Source organism: Scyliorhinus canicula, chromosome 13 (assembly GCF_902713615.1).
Source record: "Scyliorhinus canicula chromosome 13, sScyCan1.1, whole genome shotgun sequence".
Classification (NCBI taxonomy): domain Eukaryota; kingdom Metazoa; phylum Chordata; class Chondrichthyes; order Carcharhiniformes; family Scyliorhinidae; genus Scyliorhinus; species Scyliorhinus canicula.
In genome coordinates this window covers 120,877,454-120,890,355 of record NC_052158.1, presented here as the reverse complement: position 1 = coordinate 120,890,355, position 12,902 = coordinate 120,877,454, and the positions used below count along the sequence as shown (strand labels likewise).

Here is a 12,902-nt window from a genome sequence, read left to right as displayed (position 1 = left end):
GTTCCCCAGGGGTGGGGTGGGCTCGCAGTAGACTTCAGTGGGACTGGATAATCCTAGCAGTGGCCAATGGTGAACAGCCTCCTCCATTAGAAAACCTGTCATAGGGAGGCCAGAAAGTCCCAGCCTAAGAGTAGAATAGATACATTTATTTATTGCCGATGCTGGACTTTTAAACATATATAAACAAACGAACAAGGAGTAGAGTAGGCTATTCAGCCCCTCGAGCCTGCTTTGTCATTTTATAAGATCATGGCTGACCTGATAGTAAGCTCAGATCTGCATCCTTTCTACCCCTATAACCCTTGCTTGGCAAGAATCTATTCACCTCTACCTTAAAAGATATTCAAAGACTCTCGTTCCACCACCTTTTTAGGAAGGGAGTTTCAAAGATTCACAACCATCTGAGGGAAAAAAATTCCCCTCATCCGTTTCAAATGGGGACCCCTTAATTTAAACAGTGACCCCCTAATTCCAGATTCTCCCACAAGGGCAAATATCATCTCCACATTCACCCTGCCAAGACCCCTTTTGTATGTTTCAATCAAGACACTTACTCTTCTAAACTCCAGCAGATACAAATCAAACCTATCCAACCTTTCCTTGTAAGAAAACTCACCCATTTCAGGTATTAGTTTAATTGATTCCTGAATGTGGATCTGACTTCCTCTGATCCAGAACGTATTTTTGTATTCTCCCTTTGCAGAGTTGTGTACCGGACTAACAATATCCAGTTTATGGTTATCTGCGTACTAGATTTAAAGAAGACCTGTGCAGTCCTACCAAATTTGCTTCAATATGTTTGATATTACCATAAAGACCAGTGCCTAGAAATTTGTTTGCTCTGACCAATATTGAGCCCTGGGCTGCATTGATATCAGTAAACAACTCTGGGTATGATTGGCGCTGGGGGGAGTTTCTCCAGCCAGTCAGAAGAGTGAGAAGGGAGGCACAAAGTCAGAGTTGGTGAGGCCCAACGACTTCCCAGGACCCAGAGGAATACGCCTGTTCCTCTTGCCACTGCTGCAAACCAGAGGGTTTCAGTGGCGCCAGTGGTTACCACGGTCGGCGTCTCCGGATTCTGCTGGAAACCGGCAGGGAGGAGGCAAACAAACCCCAGGATCCTGAGGAAATATGTAAGAAAAAGGTGATACATGTCTTTTCAAGCCTCCTATTGCATTTTTGTCTACCCCTCTCAGATCATGTAATGTGGAGGATTGTGTCACCACCTCCTGCATCATTTAAACAGTCTAGTTTTTTCTTCACCTGTTGCAGGTGCTACCCCTACACTGCCACTCATGGAGAGCCTCGGAATCCCAGAATGATATAATGGTGTGGAGACCAAGCATTTTGAGAATTTATCTCTATCCCCTAACCTTTGCACCTGGGGTGCAAATTGTCCCATTGCAAATTTCCAAATGGAGATGTACTATTAAATCATAGTATACAGAATAATACGCTCTAAAGGGAGCTTGAGATTGTGAGGTTATTTTTCCACCTTAGTGAATCCAAAAAACTGGCAGTAATCAATGGAAAGGCTTCTTGGTCAGGTAAATTTGCTACAGTTAGTTTTCCATACCCTCCGAAATTGAAAATTATCTTCATTAGTTTTCTCAAAAAATATCTGCTGGAAATTGGCAACAGAAGTGATTTACTTACCCTTTTTAAAAAGCATTTTCCTACAAGTTCAGGGTTTTCCATACAATTTTCAAGCTCTTTAAGGAATATCCTTAAAAGAAAGAGCACATGTCATTTAATAAAGGCATAGAGTTATTGGCACAATATTTCTTGCAATATGTTCTATCTAGAGAAATGTAATGATTCACCTGAACTGGCCCAGAACTTTTCTCTTACAAACTTGCCCTGAGATTAGGGAGAAACTTAATCGAATAGATTTTCTTGGAAGTTTTACCTTTGGTTATTCACTTTCCTTCAGATTGAAAAATTGGGTCGGGGGAATAGGGAAGAAGGTTTCCTTCACTACCTGGGAGGTAATGTTACAGAGTGGATTGCATTCTCTTTGTTGAATCTGCCTGATTTTAATTCTTTTGAAGTTTCTTGGGTTCCTTAAAGAGAAGGAGGTTCTCTTTGCCTCTTACACAACAGTATTACAGCAGTACTAACAGTGTAAGTTCTGAGTTTTATGGACTTATAATCTTTCCTTATTTTATACTTCTGTAAAATTGCTTGACTCATTGAAACCTGACTGGATATGTTCAAACCTGGAATTATGGAAAAGATGGTCGTAGATAACATGGCCAAGGGTTCTGAAGGATAAAGGGTAGTGATTAGCAAGGACAAAGGGATTGAGGATAGGTTTTTGAGGAGGGGTTTTGCTGATTTGAAAGGAAGGAGCAGTGCTCAAGGAGTGGAAACCATTTTCAATATGAATTAGAATGGGGGCTAGGATAGAAAGTTGGATGGTCAGCAGCTTAGTGGGGATAGGGTCAAGGGTGCATGAGGTGGGTCTTGTGAACAGAATCAAAAGAGGCGGATTAAAGGTTCAGGGTTAAAACAAGGGTTAGTTCTGGGGAAGGGAGAGATTTGGCTTACAATACAAAAGGAGGAAGCAGCAGAGTCAGTTACAGATAGTGGCAATCAGAGCGATGAAGAAATCCCTGAACTTCTTGTTGGAAGTGAAAATGCTAGGGGCAGGAGAAACTGGGTAAGCGTGTTAGTCAGGGTGAAAATAAGGCAAGTGTAATCCTTGTTTTGCAGGATGGTCCTGGATTAGTGGGATGTTTTGGCTGATGTTTAATTTATTCTTTCATGGGATTGTGTGTCATTAACAAAATCAGTGTTTGTTACCCGTCATGATTTGCCTCATGAAACACCATTTTGAACTGTCTCAGTGGTGTAAGTACATCCACAGTGCAGTTAGGGAGAGAGTCCCAGGATTTTGTGTTATTAATGTTAAAGGAATGGTGATACAGTTCCAAATCAGGACTGGAAGGGAACTTGCAGGTAATGGTGTTCCCATGCGTCTGCCACCAAGGTCCTTCTAGGCGATAGTCGTGAGTTTGGAAGGTACTATTGAAAAGGCTTGATGAGTTGGTCAAAGTCATCATTTCTGCATGGTTTTACTTGGGCAAAGGAAGTCAAAGGTGAAGGTGATGAATACTGTAGCTGAGTAGATCAACAGTTAAAGAAGTATTGTGGTGACCGGAGAACTGAAGGCTAGATGGTTGGGAGCTTGCTGTTGTAAGTGACTTGGCAGAAGTTTTTTCAGGATCAAAGAAAGAAAGGCTTGAATTTAATAACACTTTTCACATACACCAGATATCCCAAAGCATTTTATAGCCAATGAAGTACTTTTGATTTGTAGCCATCTTTGTAATGTAGGAAACACAAGAAAACAAACAGAAGATGTGAAAAGGACTAAAAAAATCTGTTTTGGTGATGTTGATTGAGGGCTAAATATTGATCAGGACACCAGGGACAGTCCCCCCTCCCTTCTTTGAAATTCAGTAGTGCCATGAGATTGTTTGCATTCGTCTGAGAGGGAAAAGGAGCCTTTGGTTTAATATTTGATCAGAAGTGTGTTTAGAAGGTGGCTGAGGTATGCCAGTGGTGGAGGGGCACAACAAAGTGGTGGGAGATGACGTTGTTCATGATCAGGACCATGGGGGTGGAGAGGCCATAGGTTATGGAAGATGATTAGGTCGAGTGGTGGCTGTGAATAAGGGTATAAGAGGTTTTACTGTGGCAAATCAGAGTTTATATTGTGGATCAGTGAAGTCAGAAGAAAGAGGGCAAAGTAAGTTCCGATTGAATCATGGTAGTTGTAGTGTTTGGGAATTTTAATTCAGTTTAGAAATAAGTGACCGTGAAGCAGATGGATTGTCATTAACACGGTAGTACGGCAGCATGGTAGCACAAGTGGATAGCACTGTGGCTTCACAGCGCCAGGGTCCCAGGTTCGATTTCCCGCTGGGTCACTGTCTGTGCGGAGTCTGCGTGGGTTCCTCCGGGTGCTCCAGTTTCCTCCCACAGTCCAAAGATGTGCAAGTTAGGTGGATTGGCCATGATAAATTGCCCTTAGTGACCAAAAAAAGGTTAGAAGGGGTTATTGGGTTACGGGATAGGGTGGAAGTGAGGGCTTAAGTAGGTCGGTGCAGACTCGATGGGACGAATGGCCTCCTTCTGCACTGTATGTTCTATGTTCGATGTAAATGCCCTTCAGAGAAGGAACCAACCATTCTTACACAATCTCTTCTATATGTGATTCAGTTCCACAGCCACAGTTGGCTTTTAATTTCCCTCTGGTGTCATAGAGTCATAGAATGATACTGCACAGAAGTCGGCCACTTGGCCCATCATGCCTGTTTGTGACTATCTAATCAGTACACCATGATTGCTCTTCTCTAAAACTCTGTAAATGTTTCCTTTAAAAACATTTATCACATTCTGTTTTGAGCCTTGCCACTTGTTGAAGTTTATCATCCCGTATTAATAAATCTCTTCTGCATTTGCTCTCAAGCCTTCCAAAAATGCTTCACGTAGTTCGTAGAATTTGCCACAGTGCTGCAGCAGGGTCTGAACAAGTGCTTCGTAAAGGTGGAGCAGTGCTTCCTTGCTATTGGGCTCTCTGCCTCTATTTATAAAGCCGTGTATGCCTTTTCAACAGCCTTTTCAAATCTTCCTGTCACCTTCAAAGCTGTACACCCACGGGACTCTGTATTCCCTCTACAATTGAACCTTTTGGTTAATATTGCCTCTCCTCATTCTTCCTACCAAAGTTAATCACTTAATCCATCTCTGCATTAAATTTCACCAGTCTAAATATGTCTTCCTGAAGACTGAGTGCTTCGTTGTAGGCAGATGGTGGACATTAACTGGGAATTCACTTGTGTCCCTATAAACCAGTTTGCTTACCATTTACATAACTGATTTGGACTCAGGAATTTCATATACAATTTCAAAATTTGAGGACAAAAACAATTAGTGGCTGTATTTAATACTGAAAAGAATTGTGATAAAATACAAGAAATGAGAAATTGGCAAATGATTTTCAATATAGATAAGTGTGAGGTGGTGCAATTTGGTAGGAAGAAGAAGGACACGACAGACTCCTTGAACAATAAGAGTCCACAAGAGGTGAGAATGGCTCAGGGACATAGGAACACTGGTACACAAATTACTGAAAGTAGGGAAGCCGGTTAATAAGACCATTAAAATAAAACAAAGCTCTGGAATTCAGTTTTAGAGGGTTAGATTTGAAAAGTAGCGTAATGATTTTAAACTTTAGAAAACCTTGATTAGAACACACTTGGAGTACTGAGCAGTATTGGTCTCAATGTATATGGAACATAAAGGTAGTGAGGAACGTGCAAAAAAGATTTTCAATGATGATACCAGAACTGAGGGTTTATTAACATCAGACAAGACAGAACAACTGGGACTCCTTACTCCAAATTGAGAAAGCGCTGGGGTGATCTGATAGAAATGTTTAAGATTGTGACAGGGTAGGTTCAGGTAAATGTCTGCCCCACTTAGGGAGACAAGAACTAGATCCATAAATATATGATAGTCACCAATTATGCAAAATAAGAATTTAGGAGGAACATCTTTACTCATAGAGAGGCAAGAATGGGAAACTCACGACCAAAAGAAGTACTTGAGCTGAATCACATTGATGCATTTAAGGGTGAATTGGGTAAACATTTGATGGAGAAAGGAATACAAAGTTACACTAATACGTTCGATGTACAGGAGTGGGGAGAGTTTTATGTGAAGTATAAAAACCAGCTTGGCAAAATGGCCCGTTTTAGTGCTGGACATTCAATGGAACATGTATACAATGTAGCTTGCAAGACCGATTGGCTGGCTATCCAATTTCGATGTCCTGCAACGCAAGAACACCTTGTTCCAATATACTGCCACCCTCTATCTTGTCTGAAATATTTGGAATATAATTGGCACAGACTGTCGCATTATTACTTGACAGCACAACAATCTCGTACAAACATTATTTCACTATAATACAGAAAGCCCCCTGCACTCTAACCTATCCCAGATCTTCCCCTTTGTTCTAGCTTCTCATTCCTCATTTCAACAACACAAAAACCATCACATTTCCACTTCCCTTCAGTTCTGAAGAGCCATATTCGAGTTGAAAAGTTAACTCTAGCCTAGCTTTCTGTTGTAGCAAGATTTCCAGAAATGGTTGGCAATTCTAAGTACTGCCCCCAAACATGGTTTTCCTATTTTTGTGGGATGGGACTGGAGTCGGGCCGGGGTTCAAGTATGTGCACTTTACAAAGGTAGCGGGTTATTTAAATCACCAGCTGCCTCCACTTAAATGGGATTTTGGTAGGGCAGGAGTGTGAAATTCAAAATGTGCAGATTAAAGGAGGTTTGAACTTGATGGATTCATTTGGATAGCTAGGGTACCCCTTTGCATATGGTCCTGAAACATCTTTGGGAAAGGCACTGTTAAAAGTAAACATGATTGTGTGTATAAACTCATTAGAACTGTCAAAGCTGTCAAATGACTGTCAAGCTCTCAAGGAACTGTCAAGGAATTGTAAAAGCTATCAAAGAATTGTCAAGTTGTCAAAGAACACTAGTTGAATTGCTATGGAGGGGGTAAGGCTAAAGGAGGTGGGCATAGGTTGATATAAGTTGTCATTAAATTTGCATATGTTTATGAAGGGCCATAGGGATGTGGTTGGTAAAAAGGCATATGAATGGCCACGGGAATCAATAGAGGGGCATGGGTTGGCATAGGGGAATATGAGGTTGTATAGGTTGGAATGGACGGAGCATGGGGAATGTGTAGTGGGTGTGGGTGGCAGGTGAGAGCTGGAAGGTTTTAATTTTAAATTTAAAAAAAATAATTTAAATAAAGTGCGTGATCTCAGAGGCAGCCCGCCTCCCCCTGCGGCCCAACTTCCAATCTAGCTCACCCCCTAGAATCCCAAATAAAGGGAGACATTTTTTTAATAGGCCAGGTTAACAGAGTCAGGAATTCTCCTTTCACTGCACACCCAATCCCAGAACAAACCTCTGGCCCTCTCTTTATCTAACAATAGATGCAGCCTGACCTGCCGAGCCTTTCCAGCTCTTTCTGTTTTTATTTCAGATTCCCAAAATCTGCAGTATTTTGCTTTTATATTATTGTACTATTGTACCAATTGCTCAGCACTGTAACACATTGATAATATGTGAATGTACATTGTTAACCACGCACTAAACATGAAGGGAACATATGGCAAGGCAGCAATGTAACTTGTCTTAGATTCATGTTCTCTTCAATTAACACAAAATTAATTTCCATTGATTTCTGTTCTGTTTATGCGGCACTGCATCAGAATTCCAAAGCGCATTCAGACAAAAATAAATCTAACAATTGCCTGCAACACTAAAAACAAATTAGAGATAATACATGAGAAAAAAATTCTGATAATTGACCCAGTTGCTCCTTTGCGGAATACTGCTGAAGAGTAATGGCATAGCAAATGGAAAGTGGAGAATACATTCATTTTTATTGCAACAGTACACAATTACATAAATGACATGAATAAAACATTGATCTAATTGAGCATTATTATTCAAGGCAAATGTTACCCATTTGTTTCCAATTTAAATGATTTTCTATGTAGAAATCACATTATTTTATTATTATTTTTTTAAATTTAGATTACCCAATTATTTTTTCTATTAAGGGGCAATTTTAGCGTGGCCAATCCACCTACTCTGCACATTTTACGGTTGTGGGGGCGAGACCCACGCAGACACGGGGAGAATGTGCAAACTCCACATGGCCAGTGACCCAGAGCCGGGATCGAACCTGGGACCTCAGCGCCGTGAGGCGGTTGTGCTAACCACTAGGCCACCGTGCTGCCTGTACAAATCACATTATGCAACAATAACTATAACTATAAGCTTTAACTTAAAAACATATAATTGTCTCTTTATGCACAAAGTCTTATACCAGAAACAAATGTTGCAGGTTACTCCTGGAAAATGGGAAAGCAAAGAGAGTCACAACCTTAAAGGAAATAACTTGGACAATATTTGGGATTGCCGATCTAAAGTGGAAATACACCCTTGGACAGTGTAGCGCTAACAATTATACTCAAAGCCAAGAGACTGGTTCAATAGAGGCTTTATTGTTGTATGATGTTGTTCCTCCATCTGCAACTGTAGACTAAGGGTCTGAGCAGCTCTCATACATTTATACATAAGCTCCCTGTGGGCGGAGCTAGCCGGCAGGGGCTTACCGGAGGAACCTGTATTACAGGTACAGGCATACATCCCCCTACTGCAGTACACATAACTACAGTGGTTATCTCACCACATTCACCCCCTGTAAAAAATGAGTCCGGCGGGGGTGACATGTAACTCTAATACAAAGGATGCTATTTACAAGAGGGTCCAACAAGGAAAATCAAGAGTCCATCCGGTTAGCAGATTACAGGTTGAGCCGAATCGGTGGTCGAACGTTCTGCTGTGATCGGCGTAGCTGTGGTGGTGACGTCGGCACAGGCGGTGATGGCAACGATGGTGCAGGTATTGGCGGTGTTGGTGCTGGCTGCTGGCGGGATGACTCCGAGAGCAAGCCGAAATCTTCCGTGTCCTCCAGGGTGGGCAGGGGGATGAGGGATGGACCTGATGGGGATGAATAGGGGGCGCTGGGGTTGGCGCGGGAAGGGGTGTAGGCATGGGATCGGCACCTGAGGGAGCCAGGTCCCGGAGCGAGACTGTGTCCTGGCGGCCATCGGGGAACTCCACGTAGGCATACTGAGGGTTGGCGTGGAGAAGGCGTACTTTGTCCACCAGGGGTTCCGCCTTGTGGTGCCGTACATGCCTACGGAGAAGGACTGGGCCCGGAGTCGTGAGGCAAGTCGGGAGCGACACCCCGGATGTGGACTTCCTAGGGAAGGCACAAACACGTTCATGGGGTGTACTGTTAGTTGCGGTACAAAGTAGCGACCGAATGGAATGGAGCGCGTCAGGGAGGACCTGCTGCCAGCGAGCGGCTGGGAGGCTCCTGGACCATAGGGCCAGCTGGACGGCCCTCCATACCGTCCCGTTCTCCCTCTCTACCTGCCCGTTTCCCCGGGGGTTGTAGCTGGTCGTCCTGCTGGAGGCGATACCCCTGCTGAGCAGGAATTGATGCAGCTCATCGCTCATGAATAAGGATCCCCTGTCACTGTGGATATAGAACATAGAACAGTACAGCACAGAACAGGCCCTTCGGCCCTCGATGTTGTGCCGAGCAATGATCACCCTACTTAAACCCACGTAACCCGTATACCCGTAACCCAACAATCCCCCCATTAACCTTACACTACGGGCAATTTAGCATGGCCAATCCACCTAACCCGCACATCTTTGGACTGTGGGAGGAAACCGAAGCACCCGGAGGAAACCCACGCACACACGGGGAGGACGTGCAGACTCCACACAGCCAGTGACCCAGCCGGGAATCGAACCTGGGACCCTGGAGCTGTGAAGCATTGATGCTAACCACCATGCTACCGTGAGGCATATAGTCGGGGAAACCGAACAGGGCGAAAATGGAATCCAGGGCCTTGATGACGGTGGCAGACGTCATATCCGGGCATGGGATGGCGAATGGGAACCTAGAAAATTCATCGACCACACTAAGGATGTAGGTGTTGCGGTCGGTGGAGGGAAGGGGCCCTTTGAAGTCCACGCTGAGGCGTTCAAAGGGGCGGGATGCTTTCACCAGGCGCATGCGATCTGGCCGGTAGAAGTGCGGCTTGCACTCCGCACAGATCTGGCAGTCTCTTGTGACTGTCTGTACTTCCTCGACGGAGTAGGGCAGATTGCGGGCTTTGATCAGATGGTACAAGCGAGTGACCCCCGGATGGCAAAGGCTCTCGTGCAAGGCACGGAGCTGGTTCACTTGTGCACTGGCACATGTACCTCGGGAGAGGGCGTCTGGGGGCTCGTTGAGCTTGCCAGGGCGATACAAGATCTCGTAGTTAAAGGTGGAGAGCTTGATTCTCCACCGCAAGATTTTGTCATTCTTGATCTTGCCCCGCTGCGTGTTATTGAACATGAAGGCTACCGACCGTTGGTCAGTGAGGAGAGTGAATCTCCTGCCGGCCAGGTAATGCCTCCAGTGCCGCACCGCTTCAACGATTGCCTGGGCTTCCTTTTCAACAGAGGAATGCCGAATTTTGGAGGCGTGGAGGGTGCGTGAAAAGAATGCCACGGGTCTGCCTGCCTGGTTTAGAGTGGCAGCAAGGGCGACATCTGAAGCGTCGCTCTCTACTTGGAAAGGCAGAGTCTCGTCTACGGCGTGCATCCCCGCCCTGGCTATGTCAGATCGAATGCGGGCGAAGGCCTGTTGTGCCTCGGCCGAGAGGGGAAAATGTGTGGACTGGATAAGTGGCCGGGCCTTGTCTGCGTATTGCGGGACCCACTGGGCGTAATAAGAAAAAAACCCAAGGCAGCGTTTGAGGGCCTTGGGGCAGTGGGGGATTGGGAGCTCCATGAGGGGGCGCATGCGGTCGGGATCGGGCCCCAGTAGTCCGTTTTGGACTACGTAGCCAAGGATGGCTAAGCGGTCTGTGCGGAACACGCATTTCTCCTTGTTGTACGTGAGATTAAGGAGAGATGCGGTGTGGAGGAATTTATACAGGTTGGCATCATGGTCCTGCTGGTCATAGCCGCAGATGGTGACATTGTCGAGGTACGGGAAGGTGGCCTGCAGTCCGTACCGGTCAACCATTCTGTCCATTTCTCGCTGAAAGACCGAGACCCCATTCGTGACGCCGAAGGGAACCCTCAGAAATTGGTACAGACGACCGTCTGCCTCGAAGGCAGTGTAGGGACGGTCCGATTTACGGATGGGGAGCTGGTGGTAGGCGGATTTCAGGTCAATAGTAGAGAAGACCCGGTACTGTGCAATCTGATTGACCATATCAGAAATGCGGGGGAGGGGGTACGCGTCGAGCTGCGTGTACCGGTTGATGGTCTGGCTGTAGTCCACGACCATCCTGTGCTTCTCCCCGGTCTTAACCACTACCACCTGGGCTCTCCAAGGGCTGTTGCTGGCCTCGATGATACCCTCCCGAAGCAGCCGCTGGACTTCGGACCTGATGAAGGCCTTTTCCTGGGTGCTGTACCGTCTGCTCCTGGTGGCGACGGGCTTGCAATCCACAGTCAGATTGGCAAAGAGGGAGGGAGGCTCGACCTTGAGGGTCGCGAGGCCGCAAACGGTGGGGGGAGGTAGGGGTCCGCCGAATTTGAGGGTGAGGCTCTGGAGATTGCACTGGAAATCCAGGCCTAGTAAGAGTGAAGTGCAGAGGTCGGGGAGAATGTACAGACGGAAACGGTCGAATTCCACGCCCTGTACAGTAAGTTTAACCAGGCAGAAACCCCGGATCGGGACAGAGTGGGAACCGGAGGCAAGGGAGATCTGCCGGTCGGCGGGATGGACCGCAAGGGAATAGCGCCTTACCGTGTCCGGGTGGACGAAGCTCTCGGTGCTCCCGGAGTCGATGAGTTGACCAGCACCGATGTGGAAGAGGATGCCAGGTTGCGAGGACGGGACTGGTCGAGCGTAACGGAGGCGAGCAGTGGTTGATCGGCGGTTGAGTCAGATGAGTCCGACGAGGAGCGGTAGCGACCCGTGTCCCGTGATGGCGGCCCCTGGAGACGAGATGGCGGCATCCGCAGTACCTGTGGGTAAAATGGCGGCGTCCATGGAGCGCACGTTGTGGGGTCGGAACAAAATGGCGGCGCCCATGGAACGCACATGGCTGTGGTGGATGAAGATGGCGGCGCCCATGGGGCGCACGTGGCGGGGGGCGGCAAAAGATGGCGGCGCCCACTGATCACACGTGGGGTCGGGGGAAGCAGACGGCGGGGCCCATTGAGGGAGCGGCTGAGGCGTGGGGACCGGCGGCGCGATAGCGGCGACCGTCCGGGATTGACACACCGCTGCAAAATGGCCTTTCTTGCCACAAGCTTTGCAGGTCGCTGTGCGGGCCGGCAGCGTTGGCGAGGGTGCTTCTGCTGGCCGCAGAAGTAACAGTGGGGACCCCCAGGGGGTGCGGTGCGGCGCGGCGGGCAGCGCAGGCATAGTGCGCGAGGGCGGCTGCTGGGGGGTCCGTTTGCGGGGTCCACGAGGGGTAGGACGGATGGGCCTGGGGAGCCGTTTGCGGGATCCACGAGGGGTAGGATGGGTGGGCCGAGTGGCTAGCGGAGTAAGTTTGCGCACTACGGGAGGCGGCCATCATGGAAAGCGCCAGGGCCTTTGCGGCCGCGAGGTCGGGGGCGACCCCTTCCAGCAGTCGTTGCCGGATGGGGTCCGATGCAATGCCTGTAACGAAGGCATCGCGCATGAGTAAATCGGAATGTTCCGTGGCTGTGAGGGCCCGGCAGTCGCAGTCTCGTACCAGAGGCATAAGGGCCCTCCAGAAGTCCTCAATCGACTCACCCGGCTGCTGGACGCGAGTAGAAAGTTGATGCCTCGCAAACAGGGTGTTCGCCGATGGTGCATAGTTCTCCTTGAGCAGTTCCATAGCTGCGGTGTAGTCGGTCGCATCTCGAATGAGCGGAAAGACGCTGGAGCTAAGTCTGGAGTACAGGAGTTGCTTTTTCTGAGCCTCCGTCGGGGGAGGGTCCGCTGAAGAGATGTAGGCCTTGAAGACTGCGAGCCAGTGAACAAAGTCTTTTCTGGCGTGAGGCGAATGCGGATCCAGCTGCAGACGGTCAGGCTTGATTCTGATGTCCATGGTGAATGGGAAATCGTACAACAATAAATTGTAGTGCTAACAATTATACTCAAAGCCGAGAGACTGGTTCAATAGAGGCTTTATTGTTGTACGATGTTGTCCCTCCATCTGCAACTGTAGACTAAGGGTCTGAGCAGCTCTCATACATTTATACATAAGCTCCCTGTGGGCGGAGCTAGCCGGCAG

At 47.4% G+C, this 12,902-nt stretch overlaps 1 protein-coding gene across 11 annotated transcripts in view; it reads right to left on the bottom strand.

The window, feature by feature from the left end:
- The window catches only part of mcf2l2 (MCF.2 cell line derived transforming sequence-like 2), a 465,252-nt gene that overhangs the window by 121,865 nt on the left and 330,485 nt on the right, over positions 1-12,902 (bottom strand). For all 11 annotated transcript variants that reach the window (XM_038816480.1, XM_038816477.1, XM_038816487.1 and 8 more), the window contains one exon: positions 1,657-1,726. In XM_038816480.1, coding sequence (XP_038672408.1) covers positions 1,657-1,726 — 70 coding nt within the window. The remainder of the gene's footprint in view (positions 1-1,656; positions 1,727-12,902) is intronic.